At 42.6% G+C, this 27625-nt stretch overlaps 1 protein-coding gene across 4 annotated transcripts in view; it reads right to left on the reverse strand.

Moving 5' to 3' along the window:
- LOC100694024 (SH3 and multiple ankyrin repeat domains protein 3) overlaps window positions 1-27625 on the reverse strand; it is a 47217-nt gene continuing 19592 nt past the window's right edge. For 2 of the 4 annotated variants that reach the window (XM_019362736.2, XM_025909688.1), the window contains 25 exons: window positions 24891-24962; window positions 24704-24812; window positions 24444-24595; window positions 23570-23737; window positions 23224-23265; window positions 22456-22572; window positions 22273-22350; window positions 22059-22125; window positions 21683-21858; window positions 21432-21562; window positions 19264-19403; window positions 18777-18890; window positions 18198-18276; window positions 12384-12466; window positions 12109-12233; window positions 11278-11413; window positions 11039-11119; window positions 10625-10633; window positions 10411-10437; window positions 10264-10320; window positions 9186-9307; window positions 6738-6864; window positions 3414-6648; window positions 2419-3315; window positions 1-2137 (listed from right to left, as the gene is read on the reverse strand). In XM_019362736.2, the coding sequence (XP_019218281.1) occupies window positions 2086-2137; window positions 2419-3315; window positions 3414-6648; window positions 6738-6864; window positions 9186-9307; window positions 10264-10320; window positions 10411-10437; window positions 10625-10633; window positions 11039-11119; window positions 11278-11413; window positions 12109-12233; window positions 12384-12466; window positions 18198-18276; window positions 18777-18890; window positions 19264-19403; window positions 21432-21562; window positions 21683-21858; window positions 22059-22125; window positions 22273-22350; window positions 22456-22572; window positions 23224-23265; window positions 23570-23737; window positions 24444-24595; window positions 24704-24812; window positions 24891-24962 (6396 nt within the window). In that variant the 3' untranslated portion in view covers window positions 1-2085. Of the gene's footprint in view, window positions 2138-2347; window positions 3316-3413; window positions 6649-6737; window positions 6865-9185; window positions 9308-10263; window positions 10321-10410; window positions 10438-10624; window positions 10634-11038; window positions 11120-11277; window positions 11414-12108; window positions 12234-12383; window positions 12467-18197; window positions 18277-18776; window positions 18891-19263; window positions 19404-21431; window positions 21563-21682; window positions 21859-22058; window positions 22126-22272; window positions 22351-22455; window positions 22573-23223; window positions 23266-23569; window positions 23738-24443; window positions 24596-24703; window positions 24813-24890; window positions 24963-27625 lie in introns of all 4 variants that reach the window. The other 2 variants (XR_003221361.1, XM_025909689.1) reach the window with 2 other exon arrangements.

The following is a 27625-nucleotide window of genomic DNA, read 5'->3' on the forward strand; positions in this document are numbered from 1 at the left end:
TAGTTTATTTTAGCATTTATTTCAACACCTTAGTTGTACCTCTATCATGTTGTTTACCAGTATACTGTATTTTATTTAAAACAAAAATTATATATATATATTTATATATTTATATATACCTTTTATCTCTGCATACTTATGCTCAAACTGTATGTAGTCATAGTCATTATGCATTTCACTAGACCTAAAATGCTCTTTTAAATCATAGTATGTAATGCTTTCTACACTACTGCTCAATCCTTTCTCCTTTTCGACCATAATGTGATAGCAACTCGTCATAAGAATACAGAGCCGTAATTTTAAACTCACATGTAGAAAATATGCAGTATACTAACGTGTCAGCTTCACAGGGGTCACCACAGGGCGAGCAGTATAGAAAGCATTTACAGAAAACCCAAAATGAACCATAAACAAAACAAAGCTTCAAAGAATTTTGCCCACACTATTTGGAAGACGGAGATTCTTAAAATGTTAACATACTTAATATTATAATCTTTATTATACTATATTTTTATATGTTATCTTTGTCGTTGCCATCATCATCATTACATACAGAGCTATAAATGATGTGTTTTTGCCTTACAGTTGACTTTACTGCAAATGGCTAAACTGGCACGTTAAAAACAAAATCCAGGATGTTCATGTTCACCTCTATGCAACACTCATAGTATTTTAAGTTTATCGCAGAAAAATCCCTTTTAAAAGTGAGTCAGAGCTTTTCTTTCTGAGGGGTAATGTGTGTGGAACAGTGAAACATTTGGATTGTCATCTGGTGAGAAAAGATAAACAATGCTTTCTGAGCATTATAAATACATTTTGAAAAAGGCATTAGAGAAAGAAAGGGGCTCAGGGGGCAAAGCATTTGACTACCAACACAGGCAGACGGACACACACACACGCACAAAATCAGACACACACGGACTCACAGAGGCTTAAGGTTGAGGAAGTCAGGCAGACAGAAGCAGTAAAAAGCCCTTTTTGATCACTGCACCTGCTGTGTGAGAGAGAGAGCGTTCAACGTTATGGCATGGTAGAGGATGGAGCCACCCTTTGACCTGTGCTATGGCCAGTAAACACCAAAAGTCTAAGAAACATGGTTTGAAATGACATGCTAACCATTTCATTTCTAATATGCCATTTCCTTTCTGCAGAATAATCAAGACAACAATAAAAAGATTAATTTAACAACAACAGTTTTTCAAATTTCTGTCCTCGTTTTTCACAACTTTGATTCCAACAATTAGAAATACCCTGACCAGTTTGAAATGAGTGATTGCAATCAGCACTTAGTACAAAACAAATGGTTTCTACTAATAGTGAATTCAGTTTAACATGGAAGATATATTTAGCGCTTGCAAAGTACATACATACAAAGCATACTGGGGCGACCTTTGGGGGAAAATGGCAAATATATAAAACAGTACTGTGGTTGTTTATCTTTTCTTCTATCATCATTTACAAAAAAAAAAAAGCCTTTCTCCCACATTCTGACTTTGGCTCCAGTACTCGCAGCCATCGATACTCTGATCTGCATAAAGCTACAAAACTGATGTTAGGATATGGCCCTCTGCTTTTACCAGAGTTTCTGGCTCAGACATAATCAGTAACATTTAATTGGGCTTCACCCTTTAAGCAGCAACTTTGCAACTTTTTCTTTGAACTCAGACTCAAGTTTTCTCATTGCTGCAAAGCAGCAGATGGTGTGAGAATCCATCTGTCAGTGTGTGTGAGAATATGAGTGCAAGTGCGTATGTGTGTTTATTCTTTTACAGCACAAAACGGTGTGTTAATTAAATGCCTGTCCATCAAAAGTTTTAAAGTATATTTTCAGATGAAAAGCATTATCTTTAGAAATTCTTATTTTCTTCATCACCTCTTTTGACCAATAGTTCTACAAATTTCAATCCAGTGCTCTAAAACAAATGTGCAAGACAACACGTTTCTCCACATATCCATGGATTCGAACAAGTTCAACGCAAGCTGTTGTTGTCCACTGTTCTTCTCTTGCAAATCTTCTGTTACTGATCATCTTTGTCATTTCATTTCTTTCCCTCTTTTTCATCTTTGAATCACAACTTCATTCTCTCAGTCTGTGTCTCGGGGAGAAGTACTGACATGCAAAGGAGAAGAGAGCCGCCTGGGAAGAAAAGGAGGCCAAATCAAAGAATAAGAATGGGTGGAAACTTAAAAAAGATGGAACAACTAAGGTTGATATAACTAAGTTACTAAAGTGAAAGAGAAGGGAATGGAAAGAAGATGTGATGACCTTATCAATTTATATGCCTCTAATGAAGGAAGGGGATGGTTGAGCTAACTTGCATGGAAGTAATGAGACTCTTTGACTTTCCTTCATCATCCAGTGCTTCTTTTTGACCTCGTTGCCTCTCTGTTTTCCAGAGTCTGTTAGTCCTCCCTCACCTGTCAGTGAGTTTCTTCAGTGCCCTCTCGATGTTCATTCGATGCCCCACACGTGTCACTCCTAGATCCAAGAAGTCATCCTTGGTGAGCGAAGGCAGATGCGATCCATCTATCTCATTGTCTATAAAACGCTCTCTGTGTTCACCCAGATTCAGATAAGCCAGCCAGTCGGCCACGTCATACTTGGTCCAGTAGGGTAGGGGTTTGATGGCAAATGGTTTAGTTGGAGGAGGAGGATTGAGATGGGGATAGTTGAGACAGGAAGGGCTAGGTGGTAAATGCATGGGGGAAGAGGCTCCAGAGAGAAAATGAGTGGGGGAGAGTGAACGGGAGACAAGCAAGGGATTTGGACTTGGCACACCAGATGGGGAAAACAGTGGAGGAGTTGAAGCTTTGTAGGGGTCTCCTAGAGGGATGCCAGGAGAAGGAGGAGTAAGGGGCCCGGGAAACTCAAATGGGTTGCTGTAGACGGGTGTGCTTGGAAGGATCGGGAGAGAGGAGGGTCTGGGAGGGGTGGGGCTTTGCTGTTCAGTGTTATAGATAAGAGGGCTGGGAGCCCGACGTCGAGCGACTGAAGATCGCATCTCTTTAGTAGGACTGCACGGAAAATCAAAAGTCTGCCTGCGCATCTTGGACCTGTGCTTAGGTGACGTTGGGTATGGGCAGTAGGTTGGAGAATGGGGAGGATGTGAATGAACTGGGGATGAGGGCATTTGTGGCGAAGGGGATCGGGTCCAGTTGCGCTGAACTGGGACTTGAGGTGAGGGCGAGACAGAAGGTGTCGCCGAGAGGTTGGGGGTCAGGGTCTGACGATGCTGTGGGGAGGAAGTGGGCAGCGGTGAGGTCGAGCGTCCAGTGGGAGGACTATGAAAAGCATCACTGTAATCCGCTGAATACCTAAAAGACAAATAAAATTATCCTGTAAAATTGAATTCACACTATCAAATATGTTTCATTTAGTTATAATATCAAGGAAGAGGTGAAAATAAGCAAACCTATGCATGGTGGGAGACTTTGGAGTGTGGCTCCACTCATCCATGCTCTTCATGCTGCTCATCTGCTGTAGCTTGGAGCTTAGTTCATTGATGATGCTGGCTTTCACACCTGAAAGCGGTGAGTGAATTCTGCGGCCATCCAAAACCATATTGCCTCTCTGGATTCCAGCTTGCTCGTGTTCCCCAAGATCACTCCAGCCCACCGATCGAGTGTCCATGGGCCTCTCTAAACAGGCAGCCAGGGCAGAGCTGAAGCCGTCTTCCATCTTGGATCGACTCTGCTTGTGCTTCCTTTCATCTGAAAATGCTCCATCTATACCGGCGTCGTCTGGGTTGTTTTGTCTGTGTAACTGCAAAGGAGCGGGATTGGTGCTGTTCTGCCTACGTAGTGCTACAGATGGGCCCCTCCCTCCACCCTCCTTGTAATGAGTCATCTTCGGAAACACGGGATTTGCCAATTTGGCGCTGTGCACCTCAAATGTTTGCCCACCTGAGTAGGTTGTGCAAGGATCCTGATGTTCACTGACTTTCTCTCCCTCTCCTCCTCGCCCATCTCCTCCAACCCCTCCTCTCTCTCCTCTTAGCCCACTGAGTCCCAGCATTTCTAAATGGTGGTCACTGCTACTGTGACTGTCCAGCTCTTCAATTCCAGAATCCACCACAGCTTCTTGCCAGTCTCCGCTCTTGTGTATAATAGTAGTTTGATGAGTGTGGTCAGCCGCTTTTCCCCCTGTGGTGAAGCCAGCCTTGGGCCCAGCCATAGTTATACTGTAGTCAGAGGATGCTGGAGAAGTTGTGGTGGTGGTGGCAGCAGCAGTTGCCGTCATGGTCGTGGTAGCATAGGTCATGGTAGTGGTGAGGGTGGCAGTGCCTCTGTCCTGTGCTGGGGTATGAATACCTAGTGAGGGGTCGTTAGGGCTGCTGTAATAGGGGTGAGAATGGGACATGGGCTGGGGTCTGTGCAGTGATGTAGGAGGCAGAGAAGCAGCAGAGGTGGTGGTGGTGGTGGTAATGGAGGTGGAGGCAGAGGGAAAGATCTGTGGGGATGGATAAGATGGAGAGAGAGCTGACTGCGTGAGGTTGGCCACTTCACTGTCATAGGAAGTAAGGCTGGAGGTAGCTGAGTCGCCACCCTGTGAAGTGGGTTGGGGAGGATTTGAGGTCTTGGGGGATGGGGGAGGAGGTGGGGCGGGTGGAGCAGCAGAAACAGAATGTTGACCCTGGTGTTGACGATGTTGAGAAAATTCCCGGACCCTCTCATTCTTACCATTAGCAAACTGCAAAGGAGGGGGCAAGGGATCTGCGAAGACAAACTCATCATCTGCGTCTATTGATGGAGCTGGTGGAGGCAAAACCATCAGTCCTAAATTTCCACCCGCTCCCGCCCTAGCTTCTTCCATTGCTTCGTGTGCTTGTGAAGGGGCTGTGGGGACAGTATACTGAGGAATGTAGCTGGTGTTGGGAGTGCTTTCCATCTGAAGGAAGGAAGGTCTGCGGGGGGCAGGTTGAGTTGGTGGGGGAGGAGGCTGTATGGGTGGAGCAGGCCTGCTGTCATACACCTCCTTTTCTCGCTCCCTGGGACTTTGTGGGTAGTACTGGGTTGAATATTGGCTGTTTCTGTCTTCAGAGAAGCGGACTCTAAGACCTTCCCTGGGTCCTCCCTCCTTTTCTCTTTGCTCACGCTCCCCACCTCCCCCTCCCAAACGTAATATCCTTGGTGATTGTGGCCGGCTCAGAGATGCAGGAGAGGTGGTAGTGGTGGGGGAACTTAGGTGGAGAGATACTGGAGAAGTGTAGGCCGACTGCGTTGGCGTTGCAAAAAGGGAAGGCGTTGGAGTCTGAACAGGGGTGGGGAAGGCTCCTACTGTGGAAAGCTGCCGGCCAAAATGTCTGTCCTCTCGTCGTGTCCTGCGATCATCTTTTAGAGCTCGCTCTCTTGCAGCCAGGGCCAATCCCAGAGGGGATGAGGGGTCCAGAACCTTCCCGGTAAGTGGGTGAATGAAGGTAGTAGCAGGCTGGGTGCCATACATTGAGGGAGCTGACTTAGGCTGGCCATCCTGATTGAGGACAGGGGAAGAATACTCAGGCAGGCCAAAAGCTGGGGGCATGCTGCTGGAGTAGCTGACGTAGTTGTCTCCAGAAAACATGCCTTCATCTATAGACTTGGAAGGCCGAAGCCGAGGGGTGGGCACTTCCATTTGTGAGCCCTGTAAAGGCTGAATTCGCACCCCTTGTATTCCTCCTCCCTCTCCAGCTCCACCTCCTGCTTCCCCTTGGATGTCCTCCTCTGATGAGAGGAAGAAAGAAGCACTCTTTCTCCTCATATCTCGAAAGCGTTCCCTTTCCCTGCGTGCTCCTCCACCCGCGAATGTTGTACCAAATGCTGAACTATAATCCAAGTTTTCTAGGTTTTGCTGTGAGGAAACCAAAGGGGCAACAGTTGATGAAGGCAAAGAAGTCGATGTTGGAGGTTGAGGTGGCACAGAGGTGAGTGGTGAGGGCAGGCTGGCATTAGGGCTGTCTGGGGCTGCCTCTCCAGAGGTTTGGTCTTCCACATCTTGGGAGGGCTCAGCCTCCATGCTGCTACCCTGGCTGCTTCGACCACTGCTACTGGTGGAGGGCGCTTTGACAATGATGGTGGGGATGGGGATAGAGCTCTTCTCTTTGGTTGCACCTCCTTTTCCTCGATGCTGTCTCAGACCATCTTCCACTTTTGACTGTTTCATCAAAGCTCCCCGACCTCCCCTCCTTGCCACCCCTCTGCCAACTCCTCCACTCTGATCCCGGTTGGACACAGGTGGTTGATGCTGGGGTGCTTGTTGTTGGGCCTTAGGCTTAGCACTTGTTGGGGGTGTAGCACTGCTGTAGCCTCTCCTTAGTCCTCCCATCTTGCCACCACCTCTCCTGGGCGCCTCTGGCTCTCTGATGCACACTCCTTCTGACTGCCTGCGAAGGGTGGGAACCATGACCTGCTGGTTCATTACACCTGGTCCTGCCCTCTCCCAGCCAGCTTGAGAAGGATGCCCTGGCTGAGAGTGGAGCTGGTAGTGGGGTTGAGATACAGGGGGGATTGGCATGGCAGGTCCTCTACCCGGATGAGGGCCTGCAGATAAAGGTGGCTCTGGAGCAGATGTGTTAGGGGGTGGGGGGATTTCTTCTGGTCCAGGCACAGACAGGCTGCGAGCTAACTTCATAGCAGGTGGGTGAAGGTACTGCCTTTCCTCCTCTGTTACACCTAAGAAGAAGATCACACACTTTTAGAAACATTTACAAGAAGAAGCTGTACTGAGCTGGCAGAAATCTCTTAATAAGAACTGACATTACCAATAGATTTTTGACGCATCATGACTGCATGCTGGGGACCGTGGCCTGGTTGAAAATGAGCTTGGTTGTAGTCAAAACCAGGTCCAGCTTGTACCATTGCCAGTGATGACTGCTGATCATATGGTTGCTTCAGGTACCAAAAAAAATTGAAAAGTAAGTAAAAGAGAACGAATGAGAATTTGAAATGAAGAAGGTCTATAAAGAGAAGAAATGCAACAGGAATTTAGATATAATCAAATAAAACTGATGTTGGCTGTTGTTGAGTAGATATATACAGAATAATCCAATACAGAAAAAACAATAAGTCTGAGTAACAGTACATTAGGCAGCAGAGTATAGATGAATGGACATAACCTGACTCACACTAAACAAATGTTTTGGAGTGGGTGGTCAATAGTCAATCATTTTCTCTAAAGTGCAGCGAGGGCAGGAGAACACACAGAGCTAAAGACCAAGTTGGTTTATAGATTTGAATTATTTTTGTTGGTATTAGTCACCTCCATGACTAAATACTGTATGTGCTAAAGCAGTGGAGAAGATCTGAGAGGGTGAAATAGCTGTTGAGTAATTGTTTGTGTGTGTGTGTGTGTGTGTATATATTTATATATATTTAAAGATAGATAAATCGATAGATGAAAATACAGTAAAGAAGGCGAAAACAGTTTTTACAATTCTAATGAGTTTGAAAGGTCATTTAGTATGATTAGCTTTGTTCTCCAACACAGTATTCAACAACTTTTTTGTTATTTCTTTAAGTAGTCTTCAGGAATAGTTCTCCAGGCTTTTAAAAGACATTCACAACTCTTCTTTGGATGCTGGGAACTTTTTGTTCCATTCTCTTTCAAGATTTCTTGTGGGATCATCTTGAGGGCTTGGCCTCGGGGAATCCAATGCATGACTGGGTATGTTCTATAATTTGTTTTCCTATCCAGGTTTGCATTGACAGTATGTTTGGGCCCACTTTCATGCTGAAAAATGAAGCCATTGGCAATCAGATGCTTTCCTTATGGTATTCTGAAAAATCTGATGGTACTTTTCTGCATTCATAATTTCATCGATTTTTACAAGACAACACTGGCTGAAATAAATCTTAACAGAGGCTCCATTGTAGACACTCACTGTTGTACCTCTCCCTGATCTCCTCCATACATACTGAATCAAAATTTTCAATTTTGGATCCATAACACGCAAAATTTTCTCTGTATTTGCCTTCCTTAAAACTTAAGACCATTTCTGATGATAAGCAAACAGTAGATGGAACAATTAAAGGTCCAGATGCAGCTCCTAGGTCCTGTGTCAGATGTTTGATGGATTTCCCCCCCCATTTTTTAAGGACATGACTTTAAAGCCCCATTTCCATTAGTACCTACTCGGATCGACTCGCCACAGTTTTCAGCGGGGATATTTTACCTCGACATCCACCTTTGTTGTAGCTTTCATGTGGCATGTTAATTACATCATGGGATGCTTGGATGCATTTCTATGATGATGTCCATGTACATTAGGTAGTACTCAGTTGTAATAGAAAACCAGTTGATCCAAGTCGAGTCATGGCAAGCTGTGGCGAGTCGATCTGAGTAGGTACTAATGGAAAAAGGGCTTTAGATACTGTTCATGTGCAGTAGATAGTTTTTTTTGTCCTCCACTTGTCCAGTTTCTTTACATTTTTTAAGGACACACTTCCTTTTTTAAAAAAAAAACATGAACAGTTTTCATAGCAAATTCAGAACAAATGGGAACATATGATAATTTGGCAGTGTGCTAGTAACAAAATGCACAAAGATACAATTGAAAATTGGTTCCGCTCAAGACCACATTAAAAATGACAAAAATGTCTAGCTTCTTAGAAGCAAAATATAAAGAAAGGAAGGGTGATTATATTTAAAATTGCTCCTTAACTTGAGGTCAAGCCAATCACATTGCAGCAACTTAGTGCATTTAAGCACATGGACATGATCCAGACAACCTGCTGAAGGTCAAACTGGGCATCAGAATGGAGAAGAAAGGAGATTTAAGTGAGAGAAAATATCCAATGAGCGGCACTTCTCTGGGCAAAAATGCCTTGTTGATGTCACAAGTCAGATGAGAAGTGCTTTGAGGTGATACAAACGCAAACGTAACCCAACAGAGGTCATCAGAAGAACGTCTGAGGAATATTTCCAGCATCTTTTTAAATCTTTGATTTTGTGCCCAAAAGAATTAAAAAGGGTGGGGTCCAAATTAGGCAATAGGAGTAGCTTGATTTTCTTATATGAACTGTGACGCATGCAGAGCAATGTTAGTATAATCCAGGAATAACAAAAAGGATAAAAAACAAAACAAAAACAAAGGTCGAAATGAGCATTAAAGGCCCCTTTTAATAACTTGTTGACATGTATGTGCTTAAAAATCTATCAGCTACAGGAATGACCTCAACTAGGACCATTTCCTGACAATTCCCAACAGTACCTCCTTGGACACATTGGGAACAATACTCTTGCTTCGGTCCCTCTTGCCTCCATGACCTCTCTGGCCCTGGTTGTCTGATGTCATGGTGTGTTGGGCGGCAGCCAAGATTTCATCCAGTTTATCTAAAACACAGACAGAGCAGAGGGCATAAGACATAAGGCGTAAGTCAGGGCATAAGGAGACAGAGGAGTAGTGGAAGAGCTGTAGATAAAGAAGCTAAAGGAAGATTTCAGTGATCCTACTCCTCTGTCCTTAAAGGTACAGTGTGTAAAATTTCACCTCTAGCACAACCCTAGCTACAGTGGCACTGTGGGACAACAGCTCTTCTCTAGTGAATGAAGGCCATCAGTCCACTGGTTACCTCAGTCATTAATATGTGTCCATATCTATTTTCTCAGGATGAGGCTGTAAAGCTTTCTGAAATGAGTCTGATGAGTCAGTGATGGTCACTTCTGACCAGTGACAGCGATACTGAGGTGAGCTGCTGTTAGCTAGTGTTAACGAAACTTCCTTTGAAGTGGATCTAATGCTGTTGGACACTTAGCAAATAAACTATCATACATTTTGTATAATATAATCAAACTTTTATAATGTACTATATATTTTTAGGACACTCCAGCCCAACATTAGCTGGCATAGCGTTAGCTTATAATGAGCTTCTGTTGTATAGCTGGCTCATTGTCAGCTCCCCTGAGACGGGAGGTTCACAAATCTAATGTGGTGACAAAAAGTGACTGGGAATAAATAAGCAGGTTTATGATCATTTTCATGTGACTTCAATCCAGATGATGAGGTTTGATGTGAGGGAGGAGAGACCAGTGGTGCAGGAGGTGGAGAAAATGATGATAAAAGTATACATGTACAGATGTTAAATGGTCATATGTAGTTTGAAAGAGTCACTGTATTTCTCAGCCACTGTATACAAGATGGACTCTGCTCCTATGAGCAGTTTATGATGCAGCTATATCAGTTTGCTGGAAGTCACAATCACAGACCAAATAACCTCAAAAAACTGTACCTTTAACGTATCTAAACACCCTCTTACAGTATCACAAGAGCAGTGAGAGTGATTTCTTACTTAAAGCCATCTGATAGACGGTCCTCTTCTTATCAGGACCCTGAGAGGACTCGTACTCTGGAAAAATAAGCAAAAAAGACATCAAACTGACTGGTTTTTAATTAAAGCTCAGAGGCTGATAGGGGTGATGATAACACTGATACTCACCTGCTTTCTTTTTCCACGGAGAGGCAGCTGTTGCACGCGTAATTGGGGAAAGAGAAATTAGGTGTGACTAGAACTTCTGCGAAGTGTGTAAAGCAGATGAAGAGATGAAATACATACTCAGACACATGTGATGGTGTGAATGCTGATGTGATGATAGGGATGTTGATGGGGACAGAAATGATCATGAGAGCACACAAATCTGTGATTCTCCCACCTTTGTCCACTGCATGCAGCACATTTGGTTTGAAAAGAAGAGAGAAAACAGAGCTGTTTATGACAGATGACATTTTAAATGTATCATCTTTACAACATGCCGTTGCTTTTATATCGCTTAACCTCACTGTTTAATTGCCACCTTTCTTCTTCATGGCTAACATCATAAGTGCAAATGAATCAAAAGACTTCTTCCCATGAAGCTGTTGCTAGTGAAAAAAAAATGCACCACTCTGGATAATTTTCTTGGCTTTCTGCATCAACTTGGTTAATATTTAATGCTGTGTTTCCTTAATAGTACCACAGTACTATACCATCCTCCTGCAGAAAAGCTGCTAACCCACCCCAGAAGAAGCCTTTTCAATGTGACCCCCAGAACTCATGCTTTTGCGCTTTGTCCCTTCTTTCGTCTTACCCATATCTTCCAGTTCTGATGTCATTGACTTGGAGCGCAGGGCAATGGCAGGAGGAGTCAGTCTTTTTGTCTGCTGAGGGGCTGCCAAGGGAAGCCAGCCAAATGCAGATTTAATGTTTAGAATTCTTGTATACAACCCATTGCAACAGGCTTTCAGGTTGACGTAAACATGCAATCAGCTTAATCGTCACGTGGTAAACACAGAATGCAAATGGGTAAGACGAAAATCTGACTAGTACCTCGCTTTCGAGCAGTGTCCTCCAGCTCAGGGTTTCGAGCAACCATGACAACTTTCACCATGAGACTGTTGCCGCCCTGCCGGATCATGTTGACGACCTGCCGATGACCAACCTTCACCACATTCTGGCCGTTCACCTGACAGAAAAACACAGAACAGAATGAAAAATCCACTCTAGTCGCACAGAGTGGATGAAAAACCTGAGACAGTTTGGAGTGCACACTTTAGGCATTGTCTCCTCTTACCCAGTGGTTCACTTTGACAATTTGGCTTTCTTGTGTGGTTTAAAACATAAATCTTACTGGTTTCTGGACAGGTGCACCAGCAAGTCAAGCTGCAACTTAATAACAGTTACAAAAGCTTGGGCAGCTATATAAGTGACTCATATTAGGTTGAATAGTAATGAACAGCTTCTGTCAGCTGTAACAAAGGTTTGACAATCACCATTTTTAGTGCCGGGGTTTTAAGGGAACATACAGGAACTCTTAAAGGCCAGAGAGTTGCAGCAACTACAAGCACAGCAGCCTCCAAATGACCATAACTAAAATGCAAATTATATATTTAGGAGAAATATAGAAATAATCGCATCAATGCATCATATCCTGCACATATTTAAAGGAACAAACAATCAGTGAACAGACAGCGAAGAAAGCATTAGCATTTTTAAAAGAAAACAACAACAACACTGTTGTAACGTGTTTCCTGCAGCTTCTTATGTTTGTTGCATAATACATGAACATATGACCCCAGTTTCTGTTTTACAAAACTACTTCTTTCTTCATAGGTCTTGAATTGAAAGTAAATGTAAAGCTTCAGTTAACATGCCGGTTACCTCGATGAGGAAGTCCCCCATCCTCAGGCCCGCTCTCCACGCCACGCCCCCCTCATCAACAGACTCCAGGTACTGCAGCGCGGGGAATGCTGGCGTTGGAGTGAACTCCTCTATGGGAGTCTGAGCTGTAGATGATAACAAAACCATAGGTTCACCACAACAAGAGCATGGATTTGATAATTATGCAGTAATTGAGAGATTAAAATGTTGGCTAAACAACTAACAAGACTTAGAAATCCTTGGCAATACGTGATGAACTTTGAGAAGAGGCTCACCTTTGGCTCCCCTGAGTACAAACCCAAAGCCCTCATTGTCTTTCTTCTGTAGGAGCACAGTCTTCTCCTTAATGATGTAGTCACTTGAAAAAAGTAGAGAACGGGTATATGAAATGAAGGGACGGGGTGGGGAAAAAAAAGAGAGAGTTGGAGATGAAGATATGATTGTCTAGTAGAAGAAAAGTGTTACGGTCATGCAATTAATGCATCTTCTAAATGTGGAAAACAGCTATACTGCAACACATTCTGAAATCACACTGCAGCAAAAGATACTTGGGCTTGTGGATGTCATACAAAAAGCTCTGGTGCACAAAAGAGGGTTGATGGCGGGGATACAGTTAGTGTCACAATGGGAGGAATTGTATATGAGATGACATTCCATACTATGGAGTAATCCAGCTAGAGCTGACAAGCACTGGGCCAGGGGGAACAGCACATTAGAAAAATGTGCACATCCACTGATAATGGAAACTTCCAAATGCACCCAAATCGCTGCATTAGCTTTCACCGCCTCTGGCAGCTTTTGCAAGGATACTGCTTCACCGACTCCTGCGCAACCACTACCGGTCATACATGACACTTCAAATTATGTACAAGAAGTCAGACGGGCCTCTAATCCACCCCCCACCACCACAAACAGCTCCACTTGCTCAAAGACTACAGTCCGAGAAGACAGAAACATCGATCACAGGCTTTGGTGATGCAATCTTATTATGAGACGGCTTGAGTAGTGGCTCAGCAAGCTCCTTCATTATTCTATTACCATGTCTGGGACGTTTTGGCCAGGCTGCTTTACAACACTTTCTCTAATACAGGGCCAGTTAAATGGACTCCACACTGCCACACACAGCCACATCTCATGAGTCATTTCTGGACTTGACTTTCTAACAATGTCAATTCACCCTGCCCCTGCTAGAGAGCCCGGGGCTTGAGCAGAGTTGTATGATTAAAGAGGAATTCCAGATATTTCTTTCACAGGCAGCTCATTTTTTGTGTTAGTTTGTGCTGCTTGAGTTAACTCAAACTGACACTCCAACGGAAATCAAATCAAAGGATTTGATTTCCCAAAGAAAAAAAAATGGCAGAACAGTGAGAGAACAGGAAGTGTAGCCTGGTTGAAAATCGTCCTTATTTATAGTGATAGCTTGACTGCCAAAACATACACTAAAACTGCTCCGGGTAGGCTCAAGGACAGAATTTTTTTTCCAGGAAATAAGCTGTTTTGTTCATCTTTCTTTTAAATGGGTAGTTAAAATAAACTGTCTATTTATTTCATGATAAGTACATGATAAGTACTGACTAGAGGTAGGATTTTTTTTGGCTACAAGGTTGCACACTAACTCTGCCTTCACAAAGGGACGTATGAAAAATAATTTACCATGAAAAAGGGACAAAATGTAAATTAATTTTTAGGTTTTAGGCAGCAGATGTGGTGGGGGGGTTTTTTGTTTGTGTTTTTTTAAATGTCTGGCGAGTTCTCAGTACTTGGTTCTTATGCATATAATATAACCCCGCAAACAATAATGTTTTGCCTGTGCCTGCGTGACCCGGGTTCGGTGGACTCATGAGCGTTGGCTGACGGGCTTGAGGATCCAGACTTTGACATGAAGCCGTAACTTTAGCACTGAACAGACGATCGCTAGTTTCCCCTAGTGAGGTCCATCCCTTGTGTGTTCTCCATCAATGTTACTGTTTCGCCAACGCTCAGCCGCCTTCCAGCCATCTGCTCCTCACACCTCATTCCTTTTTCTCTCACCCTGTCCTCCATCATGCCTTCCCTCTCTGAGGATCAAAGTAACACAGAGTGGGTGGACAGATCCATCGGGCTCTTCATCCATCTACTTGTATAAGGATAACGGGGAGGGGGGCACGGTCACTGTTGGTCTTTTGGGGGTTTCTAATTTGCATTGCTGGCTTACAGTAACACACCTGATTCCCTTTACGTATGTAAAGCTGTGTAACTCGTCTGTTGCTACAGAGTCCACCACGGCCCAGCCAAGCAGGACCATAAAAAGCACAAACGTCCCTGGTTAATTAGCAGGGCACACTCTCAGTGAACTGGCTGGAATAAAGCTGTAAGCCTACTAGAGACTAGAGTTATTATGTACCCTCCTGAGTCATCCTCTCTTCTATCCACAATCACTGAGAAAAAAAGGGAGCTTTTTTAACCATTCACCTGCTGAATGTACATGCAAATACATAGCTTATGTGGAGACATTACCCACACATCACAAGTGAAGCACTTGACAGATGTTTAGTCACACACACACACGCGCGCGCGCACACCGTGGATGGAGACATGTTAGACAGATGAAAAGCACACAGATAAATGTGCAGGAGAGACACTCCCACAGCGAGCGCTATGACATACACACTTATATGTGAAAGCCACATATATTTGATTCAGTGTATATAGTCGCATGCATTCTCACATCAAGAAAAAAGCACGCACACACACACAACCATGCAGAGAAATGAGCGCTTTTCCCACATTAGAGGAAAAAAAGAAAAAAAAAAACACTCTTTCAATTTACTGACTTTCCCAGTACAGTAAAAATGCCACACGTCTCTAATGATACAGTGAGATACATTGAAAAAATGATATGGGATGTGACAATGGCGTTTTTAAAGCAACAGAAATGTATGGGAAGTCCTGGTGAATTAAAAATATCTGCTTACAGAAATCATGACTCAAAGAGAATGAAATACACCCACACTGTCTGACTGAAATGCATCAATATGTGCTCTCTTTCATGCACTAACACACACACAAACACACACAGACACACACACAGCGTTCAAAAACGCACGGGAGGAAGACACAGAAATAAACATGCTGCATAGTCTCCATTCAATAGCCACTTCTGTACCACGGATATACACATGCATAGGAACAATACAGATTTAAGACGCACACGCACATATTCGCACACGCACACTCAAAGACGCACACACACAGAATACACAGCTTATTAGTCTGTCTTTGAAAAGGCACGGCCTCTCAATAGCATCATCTACCTCTCCCCTCTCTCCATTGTCCTCTCCTCACATCCATAGCCAGCCAATGAATGAGGAAACAGCCGCTACCTGTAAATGAACCACACGCTCCTGTTTCTGGGGCCCAGTGACGGCCACGAAGAAGAGAGGGAGAGAGAGAAATCTCTCTCTCCGCAACCCCCCATTGCCATGTCCCCCCTCCTCTCTCGCGCGCTCTCCACCACCTCCTCCTCCCTCCTCCTCCTCCTGCCTCCCTCCTCCCGGTCTTCCAGCGAGAGCTCAGCCGGAGAGAGCCGCGAGAGTCGAGGAGAGAGCGAGCGAGAGAGGTGGGGGATGAGAAGGGAGAGAGAGTGCGATGATCTGCACCCTGTGCACTTCAGACAAGAGAAAGACAATGTGTAAGAAAGATGGGGAGAGAGGAAGAGAGGACCAGTGACTATCACAAAAGGGAGAGGATGTATTGTGTGTGTGTGTGTGTGTGTGTGTGTGTGTGTGTGTGTGTGTGCTGGTGGATGGCAAGAAGAGGGTTTGGTTTTTAAATAGGGGGAGACGGAGAGCTGGGATTGTGGGGAGGGGATGCGGGGGATGGGTACAAATGTGAGGCAACACCGGGGAGAGACAGCGCTTGCATTTTCACATCCACTAACTGGTAAATCACAGATATGCTAACAGCTGATTCCCACCCTGGATTTGATCTTGCACACATTTGCCAACTTTGCTCTCACTCCCTCCTATCCTCTAAAACCGAGCTGTCATCACCACACAGGCTAACAAACACTCTCCCTCTCTCCATCTCTCTCTGAAATAGTAATTGACATTCTCCCAAATGCCCAGCTGCAGTGACAGAACATGCTCCGGATCACCTTGCTCTTAATTGAGCACCACTTCACCACAGCTCTGCAATTACGCTTAACCAACTTAGCATAGGTAATGTAACCCCAGTGGCTGCTATTTCCATTTGGAACACAAGCGCATCTGAATTAAAGCGAATGCCTCCTTTTTTTTTTTGAATGACACTGAAATCTGCTCAGCACAAGGGCAATGTCAGCTGTAATGCGTTAGCAGCTATAAAACCCCGAGACGGGGGACCAGTGAGTCCTTCTCGCTGTAGCCCAGGGATCTAACCAGCACTTGGTGCTTCAGCCTCCTCATGACTCATCAGCAGAATGATGTATGTACACTCAAAGACGTAGGCATTTTCACATTCACATGCACACCAACTCTAAGCAAACATACACAGCTTCACAACACACACCCTTCGATGCCAAGGGATGAGGTTGCTCCTTCAGAAGAAACTCTTCCTTTATTACAGCGTTGTTGCTCTCAGTGAATGTGAGCAACAAGAGTATGTGGATGGAAGAATCAAAGAGACAAACGCATTTGTGTCGTGGAGTTAAAAAGGGGCAGAGCTAAAAAATGACACGGCTGCTCTTTGTTCTTTTTAAGCGCTGACACGTTCACATAGCACAATAGAGAACAAGTGCTGTGCAGGATTGGCAGAAAACTGCCGAGAACTCACACACACAGACGCGCACACACTAAACACACAGCACGCAGGAAGACTGAAAGCACAGCAGGGGAAACAAGTGTGCACACATGCTTCGTGCATAAGAACCTCCCTTTAACTATAAAACAGCATTGTGATGACTGTTTCAATCACCTAGACCGGCCTCACAGTCTTGCCTTGCAACAGTTTGCTTGCTGCCCACACTGAAGTGGCAATCCACAACTAGAGTCACGTCGGAGGCTGTAGCCAATCAGGATTAGATTAATATTATTTTATTAATTTTTTTTTTCTGTTTCCTAAAACCAGCATGCACTTTGTGGGAGGTTGGGGACAGCTCAGAATAAACACTATCAACTTGAAATTTACAGCACTTTAGACTTTAAAGTGGACATATTATGCATTTTGTTATTTTCTGTCATATAAAAACTCTTACAATAACTGATGCTCACATTAAGTATGACCCAAGATCTAAAAATAAGGTCAGCATACAAAATATGGACAACAGCATCAGGCCACACCTGTTAATCTTTGAACTCAGGTGATTTAATTGGTGTTGCCACACCAAGCCACACAGTCTGCTGAATTTGAGTGTGCATTTCAGAACCACAGCTACGTAAATTTGTAGACCGGGGTCACCGAGTGCTGACACGCATATGCTGTAACTGCATTATAACTGCAGAGTACCAAACCTTCTCTTGCATTAACATAGGCACATCAGTCTACCCTTGGAGCTTCGTAGCATGGGTTTCCATGGCTAAGCAGCTCCTGTAGGTGTAATCTGCAGGTCACTTTTTCCATATAACATATTTGCTGTGATCCACATGAGCCAAAAGCTCTGACTTCAGACTGCTCTACTCCTCTGTGTTATAAAGTTTTTCTCTACTCTTGGATCTAGATTAGATCATTGAGATCAGAAAACCCCAATATGGTCATCTCAGGCACACAGCTCTGGCTCTGAGCACAAAAGTGTCACCCACCCACTTTCTTTTGCAGCAAATCAGAAGAAAGTTGGCTCAAGGATAGAAAGCTCAAAAAGGCCTTAAAGGAGCTTGTTTGAGATAATGGATGAATTGAGGTGCTGGAACAAGACCCAGAATAGGATAAATATGGATTATTTTGAGCTTTGAATCAAGCAAAGCTACTCTAGTAGCATCCAAGAATAAAAGGATAGTGTAATCCAGATTAAACACCACAATTTGATTTTAAGACTTGATTTCCTGATAGATTAAAGCACTTTCCACCTCATCTCGCTTAGCAACTACTACCCTTTTTGCACAGCATATGAAAGTCACAGCAGCATTTTTCTGTACCTGGGGCCATCAGTGCCATCATAGGCTCCAACGGTGACGTTACGGAAGAGCTTCCTCTTGGCTTTCTCGCTGCGTGTCTCTGCAAGGAAGGCACATGCAGGCAAAACATATGTCCAATTCAAACATTCAGCTACCGTCACGACACCTTCTCTGTCTTTGTGCTGAAGTGTTGTGTCGTCAGCAGTCAAATGCATTTACACCCTGTTTTTGTCTCTTCAGCGTGGCATATGGTTTGCTTCTTGTGTGAGCAGCTGTGAAAATAGAAGACAAGTGAATAACTCTGCTGCACATGCATGTAGCACTGGTTGTTACCGAAAGCACCAACTACTGAACATGAGTGTGACATGTGGGTGTTACAACAGTTTAAAAGATAATTCCAGCCTAAGGAAATATGCAACCCGTTTTCCAGCTTGTCCCTTCACTAATCCATGTACTATATGTGCGTGTGTGTGTCTTGTTAACCCACCTTTTGACATATTTAACATGAATGAGTAATTGCCTTCTCCCATCAGGCACAGCACTGCTGTATGTTAGCTTTACAATCAGTCTCCAGAACATTCAATTTGGTGCTTATCTCACCTGGTCGATTGTCTTTGATGGGAGCCGCTACCTCTTGCACACAGTCCGAAGGAAACCAACCAGTGCGTCCTTTCACTGTTCCCTCCCAGTATCCACCCTCTCCTACACTTAACACTGAAACAGACAAAAGGACAGAAATATTTATAGAACTGTTCAGAAAATTCATCCTTAAATATGCTCTTACTCAACTTTAGCTATTGTTTTTTTAATCATAGCATTGTACAGTCCACTGACAGTAGCTAAGAACATTTTTGTTGTGATGAACTGGGATGCTGATCCTTCTCATCTACATCTCCTCTAAACAACAGCCTAAATTTTTATTCAGTAAACTATATCGCAGCAGTATGACTAGAAATTTATATAACAAAGAATTATCTAGGACTCAAATATTGCCCGGTTAAACAATAACATGACACGATTCCACTAGTTAGCTTCTTTCAGCAGAGTATAAATTGTTCAACATGTGAAAATTCTGGGCTTCTCTCACCTTTGACTTTGTCCCCCTTGTTCAGCGAGAGCTCTCGGTCTCCACTGGCAGAGTGGGCACGAGTGGCCACGTACACTCGTCCTGGAACTGCGCTGTACATGCGCTTCATCTGACCCCCGCCGCCGCCCGCCGAGGTCGCACTGCAGAGAGAGAAGTGCAGAGAGTGCATTAGAAAACCAAGAGATAAGACTGAGTGGCACACTGTGGAAAAACAAATGAGACAACATACAGCCTGTCAGGCCACATCAGAGACAGCTGACTCATGCTAATCTGTCATACCAACAGTAAGATTTTTATCTGTGCTGGTGTATTTACACAACAGCGTCTAGTATTTAGCATGACAGGTGCATACTGTAGAAAGTTCTGACAATTTCAGTCAACAAAACCAGATCCCTCCCTTCATTTTGCACAAAACTAATGATATTAGTTATATATATAGTTTGTCTAACATTTAACTTCATAAATTTCTGTCACTATATTTCAGAATTTGAGACATCACACGTATCAAGTACTATTAATTTTTTCTTATCATCAAGAATTTCTTCTTTCATTTTTGTCCAGTGGTTGAGTCACTGCTTTGGACCCGATCAACATTTCTTGTGTTGGAAGGATTAGGCCAAAATAGAGATGAATGATTAAGCACATCTAATAATTAGCCATCCATCCATCCACCCATCCTCTTCCACCTATCCAATTCAGGGTCATGCTGGAGCCTATCTCAGCTGCCATAGGACCAGAGGCAGGGTACAGCCTGGATAGGTCACCAGTCTGGCAGGGCTCATTATCACACCAGTTTATGATATTGGTCAGTACTGGTCAGTTACCAGCAAAATACATTCAGTTCTAATGGGATGCTGCTGCACTTATTTTTAGTTCTAACACACAAATCAAACAAGAGTACAAACCTCCGCCAAGACAGCTCACTCTCTGGGCAGTATTCACTTTAAGGGAATGGTATTTTATTTTGCATCTATTCATTTTGTTTTTTAAACATACTTTAAGTAGTTTTTAGTGCAATAGAAATCACAAGGAGATGTTGTATTCTACTACAGTATGTCTGTGTAGGTTCTAAGTGATTCAGGTCATGGTAGAAATATTTCTAACTAACTTGGGCGCTCATTGTCTTTCTCTTGACAATACCTTCTTTAAAGATATGACACATTTTGAGGTCAAGTTGAAAGAATGTGAAGTGTAAATGTGAGATGTGATATTCCTAAATGTTGTTAGTACAAACAAAGGCAGTAGAATTTGAAGCACAGTTTTAAAGATGAAAAACATTTTATGAAACTTTGACCTTATTTGACCTTAAAGAAGAGGTCAGAAGTTTGAAGTAAAGTGATATTTAGAATCCCTATTTGTCTATGTCGTCAATACAAACAATGGAAGTAGGACACATAATTTATAATAGCTCTATATAGCATTATTATCACTTTGATCTTCAGATCAATCTATTGACCTTGAAAGAGAGGTCGGAGGTCAAATGTAACATGATATTTTAAATCTTTATATGTTACTTTTGGTATGTTGACAATACACATTTATTATATTAGAACGATAGTTTCTAAGTTTTAAGGCTTTTTATCCACTTTGTTTTTTACCTTGAAGACTTTGGTGGATGTAAGCGAAATTATAATGAATTGTAACGTGACCCCACTCTACATCCCTACAAAGTTTTATCATAATTCATGCAAAATGTTTCGCTTTATTGTGTTTACAGACAGAAAAAAAATGACACGCACGCAATGCTACCAAAGCCATAACCTCTTTAGTGGGGTAAATATAGACAATAGTAAATATGCATACATTAACATCATGAGATTGTTAGTTTCTTTTATAGTTGCTAACCATAACATAAAGAACTTGTGTGCCTATCTAAGTCTTTTTTGTGTATAATTCTTCTTCTTATTTATTGTTACGTTTTTAAACCTTGTTTTTTAAGGTAAAGTGAATGTATCCTAAATGTCTTTTGTTTACACAAAAACGCCCATTTATACCACATATAAACAAATGTGACCTTCTTGCAATTGCAAATAGTAAACGGTATGCATCTGAGACATAAATAGTAATTTCTTTGCATGCAGCTAATGATAATTGGAGATGACTGACTTCCTGCTGTTGGATGGCCTGAAAGGACCTAGTCAGATTAAGATCCCAGCAGGCTTCTTTACCCCTGTCTGCCTCGTGGCTGCCTGTGCCTCTCTTCTGTGTCACTTTGGCCTCCTCTCCCTCTGGAAGGCGAACGGGTACGAGTTCTGGGGCTGCTGGAGCTTCTCATACCCACTGAGGCCCTGCGATGGCCCTGCAAAAAACAGCCCCACGGAGAACGTCAGTATTGATCATTTCAGATGAAGAGAATAATCAAGCGAGATACGATTACAAAAGATCAAAACATGGACATCCACCTAATGCTGGCCAGTACCTGTCCTGGGTTGGGATTGGTCGCAGCCTTGTTGGGCAGGGCCAGAGGGTCAGACTGGGTCATGGTGTTATCGCTATTGGCACGCAGTAGGGGGTGGGAATGAAGCGAAGGGAGGGGCAGTGTGTGGGAACTTTCTTTTCGCTTTGGAACAAACTTTGGTGACTCCAAAAACGGCACTGAAGACATGGCATGATGCAGAGGTTTGGTGTGATGGTACAGGTGAATATGTGAGGTGTGACAGGATGAAAGGGAGGGAGAAAACAGGTGCATTGTTAGGGGAAGGAGATTATATATTTGGGAAAGAGCAAGGCAGACAGGTGTTGGGAAGTGATGCTTGAAAGTCCCTGCAGAAGAAAGAGTTGCCAGGGAAGCTTACCTATATCAGAGTCTTTGTGGTTTTTGATGATTTCCCCGAGTTCAAAATGACCAGACAAAACAGCTAGCTGCAAACAATGAAGACAAACTGAAATATTATTTGTTCCAGCAGGTCAAAGCTGCTCTACAAATGCAATTTCACTCTGCAGACGTGATAATAAAAAAGAAGCAAAACATGTTCCTCAAAACTCTGGATTATTTTTTAAAACATTTACCTGAAATGGGGTCTGACCATGCTTGTTCTTTGCCTCCTTATTCGCCCCCCTGTACAGAAGAACACGGACGCAGCTTTCCTGATGATTCAGAGAGGAAAAGGAATCGGTTAACATCTGTAGAAGAAATAACAGTAAACATTATGGTAATAATAGTTTAATAAGGGATCTTTTTGCCATACTTGCCTTGTTGTACAGGGCAGAAATGTGAAGCGCAGTGTTCCCTGAGGCATTTTGAGAAGTGGTGTCTGCCCCATAAAACAGCAGATGCTCCAAGTGCTGTGCAAAGCCATTCTGGCAAGCCTTTTAATGTCAAGAGTATAATAGAAATATCCACAGTATTATAAAGTATAGAAGGACACAAGTTGAACTAAAGAGAATGGTTTCAAATGGGATAAGGAGAGGATGGTGCAAGAGAACAGGGAAGAAAATGAAAGACATTGAAAAAAGAGATTCGAAAAATAGGGGAAGGGGAAATCTTGTGTCATACAGTACTCTAACAGAAAACAAAGAGGTGAGAGCAAATTACAATTCGCCACAGTGGAAAAGAAAGGGAACAAAAGCCATTAAAACGACAGAAATGAGCCTTCAGCAGCCTGAGAGGTTCCCTCATATTTTTCTGCAGGGATTAAAATATCACAAGATACGTACAAAGTAAAGAAAACACAGAGCACGGCAAAACCAAAATAAAATACCATGACAACCGGCTCGCAGTGCAAACACAAATTTCCCAGAATGTCACAGAGACATAATGTAGGCAATGCACACATATCTACGCCGAGAGAAAGAGCTAAGATACAATGCTCTTTCTGCACTGGACTCATCTCAAGATGAGCAAGACGTGAACAGGTTCGAGGAAACAGTGTGGTCACCTCATTCCCTTTTGGTTTATTTACGTAATAGTCACAGCATGGCTCTCTGTTAGGGATGAAGGGATGGTGGGATGAAGGGTACCTTATGTATTTCTTCCATTCCAAACTCCTCTTCATCCCTGTGCTATGGAGAGAGAGAAGGAGGGGAGGAAGGAGAGAGAATGGAGAGACGAGTGAGGAAGGCAGGGAGGAGAGAGGTGTGAGAAAACGCTGAGAGACACTGAAGGTGATGGTGGATCGCATCAGTCACATAGTTAAGAAAGGGAAATGTTGGTGCATTGCTTAAGTTAACATGAAGGAGACAGAAACCAGACGTGATTTAACTATGATGAAACAGACATGATGAAAACTATGAATCGTGGGAATCTGCAAAGAGGCGCACAGAGTGATTGATTTGCATTTGTAGCTGATTAGAAATCTAAGCTTACCTGATGGGATTCGTCCCAGCCGTTCTCGTCCCTTGTGCCCAGCTTTGCCCTGTAATAGAGCAAGGTCTCACAGCAGGAAGTGTCACCCCCTGTCAGCACAGTGTGGTACAGCGGGGTCAGGCCACAGCGGTCTTTGTAGTCTGGAGATGCTCCGAGGGACAAGAGAGCCTGGCAAGTTGACACACGGAGGGCAAAGAACAAGGATTATTTTAACCAAGTGTGTGTGAATGTGTAGAGTAGTAAAATATCACACAGGCTTAATAGAAAAACACTAATGATTTTCTTCACAGCGATTATTAAATCAAATACTAAAAGAATGCAACAGGAATATGAAATGTTACAGTTTAGTTTCTTATATAAGTACATCACATGTACCACAAGTGCATGTGATACAAAGTTATTGCGATGAGTGGGGGTGGGGTGTATATGTGTGTGTATGGTGGAGGTGGTGTTGTCTATATAATAATAATAAAAAAAAGGAAAAGAGAAAGAAATGTTATCACAGTTACACACATTACAAAACATTTGGTGTGTGACTAAACTGAGCTGAGGCAATTCTCAAAACTACAAAAGAGGAAAATTCTTGTAGTTTATTCAAAGAAAAGGACCAGCGCTCACAAGTGTACACTAACCAATAAGAACGCAAGAGACATAAAGCCAAGAGAAAACCACTTAGAAATTATTATCATGTGACCCACCTCTGTAATTATCTTCAAAGGTAACAGCCTGTTTCCATGGGCCATTTATGCTATTTTGCTTTTATCCTTTAATTAGAATCATTATTCCGTTTTAATTTATTTTGTCCACACCACCCGCTCTACTTGAGTGTGTTTGTACTCTGCATGCATGTGACTTTAACTTTTTTAGCCCTTACCACCAGCCCAGCGTGATTGTGAGCCCTAACAGCTTTGTGCAGGGCCGTCATGCCGTCTCTGCTTCTGAAGTCCAAGTGAGCGCCGCCCTGAACCAGGACCCTGATGCCCTCCACCGACAGGCCAGACTGCATGGCCACAGTGAGGGGGGTTTCTGACCCACAGAGAAGGTGAGAATGAAAGTTCACCCTCGTATGCTCTTGATATTGCTAAATATTACAGGCAAAAGAATAAAGGTAAAACTGTCTTGTTAGAAACTCACCTCCGGTGTCAGGGTCGTGAAAGTTCGGATCAAGACCTTTATCGAGGACTTTTACCATTTTGTCTATTGCTCCGGTCTGAATGTAATCCAGAAATTTCTTCAGACTGGCCTGAGTGTAGGGAAAGATGTTGCTGAATGCAATTAAGCACAAACAACAATGTTCAAAAACACACAAAAAAAGAAATACCTTTGTGCTGAGTTTAGCGAGAGCCTTTTCATCCAGATTGGTCTGTTTATAGACTCTGGTTTTGTACCTAAACTGAAGACCAGAAAACATAGCACACATGAAAATGAGGATAATAGTACTTCGCTGTTCAGTTTCTCGGTGACAGCCTACACTGGAGGATATAACAAAATGATTACAATTTGTGCTGTGAAACCGTAGTTCAGAGAAAGCACCATTATTCTTGTCAGATGTTGCTGAACTCTCGCTGTTTCCAGAGATCTGTTCTCCCACTCAGAGTCGCTAGAATGACTCCATAATTGGCTTCTTTAAAATATTTGAGTCAGATTTGTTTTTACGTTTTGGGAAAAGGCTAAAAATGGTTAAATCTTCAGCCTCACAATGTAATAAGTTGGATGTGATGTTTCAATTATGATAATTTAAGCGCAAGCAAAGTGATGCAAATGAGCGGTTTGCGTGCACAGCTTTAGAAAGGTTCTAGGGAAGGGCTCAATTAAGTTAGATTAATGATTAATGGGGGCTTTTTTTCACAATGCGTTGGTTAAGGTTTGATTAATGACATTTAAAATAATAATAATATTAATGCAGTTTTCTTTAAATCACACTGACAAGATTAATTTATCATATAAGGTGATTTACATCTCAGGAACTGACAGACTGCACATTAGCCCCTCATTACACTGATTATATGCCCACTGCATTATTCTAAGACTGGTTTATACTATTTTGACTTAAATAACGCCCCGCAGTGGTCAGAGATGGAAAGTATTAATTTGCATCCACCTTTACCTTCATATTTTTTCTCAGACACAGCAACAAACTTGATTAAAAAGGCGAAAAATCCAATGGTAAAGAACATGGTCAAAGTGTTGTATGATGTAAAAAGATATATGAAGGAACCTGTTGTATTGTCACAGTTTACACCGATGTGGGGAAACCAGGATTTCAGACCAGGAAGAGAGGATAAAGTTTTTAGACAATGGTCAATTAAAGATAGAAATTTAATATAGATAGAAAGCAATTTTTCAAATATCTCCAAATTAGAAGTTACATTCGAGCAAATCAAAATAATACCTGCACCAAACCACCAAAATCAGAATTGGAAAACATAATAAGCAAAAGCAGTTCAAAAACAGACAGAATGTTTATTGATATGGGTTTGTTACAAGCAAAAAGATTAATTGCACTAAAATGGAAAAAAAACAAGGGAACCGAGTATCACACAGTGGATAAAACAAATGATGGTGGCTTTGCCATTGGAGCGGATAACATGTATACTGAAAAGGAAATTGGATGTTTTTGAGAAGGTGTGGAGACCATTTGTTGTTTTGTAGAAGGATTTGTATTATCTGAGGAGGACGAGGACCGAGGGCAATGACATTTGATTTGGGATAATGACAAATTTAGGCCTTTAACGGAGTGATAAATCTGACGACTTTTTTGTTTTCTTTTTGCTGTCTGAGAGGAGTGTATGTTCATGTAGTATTTAGAATGTTGGACTGTTTGCAAGTCATTAAAATGTAAAAAATAATAAAGATATTGTTGGAAGAAAAAAAAAAGACTGGTTTATCACAGAGTAAAAGGGTCTGAACGCACTGCAAACTGCTCATTTTTAAATATTTTTTCTATTGTTTTCCACTGATGTTCTTGTGTTGAGGCAGAGTGTTAATGTGTTGTATTCTTAATGTCTCTATTTTGGCAGGAATAAAGATCAGAAGGAGAAAAAACATCAGCCTAAAATTTGTTCTTGAACAGATGAGACTAATGAGCACACTGTGTTTGGCTAGTTTTGCTTTTTTTACTTGGAAACCACCTGACTGGGTGTGTAGTCCTCACATCAGTGCGATAATATGACACCAAATCAATTAACAGCTGAGGAGCTTTGAGGTAAGAAATTTCTGTCTAGCAGCTGAGACCTGAGCTGCACCTCGCAATATACCCCAGAAAACCAAACAAAGATGGGTTTAGCAGCCACAATACAAAAGCAATCAGCCCTAAAAGTCACAGTAAAACAACTGCAGCAGTGAGGAAGTACAACAGGACCTAACAGGGTCCTGAAGCTGCTGCAGATTGTTGAATACTAGTCAAATTTACAGAAGCACAGATGTGATTCAGATTCAGTGACAGTAGCTGCAAGTACCCCCCCCCACACACACCAAAACGAAGATAACAGATCAGATAAATGTAGATGTACATAGAGGAACAAATCCTTTTTTAACTGATGCTTTTAATACATTCTGTTTGTTTCTACTTCCTTTAATATGACTTCCCTTACCATGACTCTAACTCACTCTGTCTTTACTTTAGTGTCAAAAACTCCTAAGCTCTATGCAGTCTGCTGTGGGGTGTGTGGAAAGTGGAGTTACAAGGCCTCATCAGTATGCAGACATGACCCCATCTCAAACTTTTTGAGAAATGTAAACATTTTTAACTTTTGAGCTAAAGAGGATACTCTTTCCAGCCCCGCCCAACTCAGCAGCACATACAGGAGCTGAGCCACCAGAGGGCACTGTGAGATAATTGTATTACAGCAGGAAACCTCAGATTCATGCTATCTCAGAACCCACTTACCAAAAAGCCAGGCAATACAATGTAATTAGCAGGTTACATAATGTACGTAATGCATTTAAATCCATCCAGTTTTGTAAGGATTTCATTTACGCAGTCCACTTACTGTGTGGAGCAGGGGGATTCTAATAAACACAATGCAATTTGGAGTTGTCTGCAATTAGAGACTT

This window comes from Oreochromis niloticus, linkage group LG8 (genome assembly GCF_001858045.2).
Source record: "Oreochromis niloticus isolate F11D_XX linkage group LG8, O_niloticus_UMD_NMBU, whole genome shotgun sequence".
In the NCBI taxonomy this organism is placed as follows: domain Eukaryota; kingdom Metazoa; phylum Chordata; class Actinopteri; order Cichliformes; family Cichlidae; genus Oreochromis; species Oreochromis niloticus.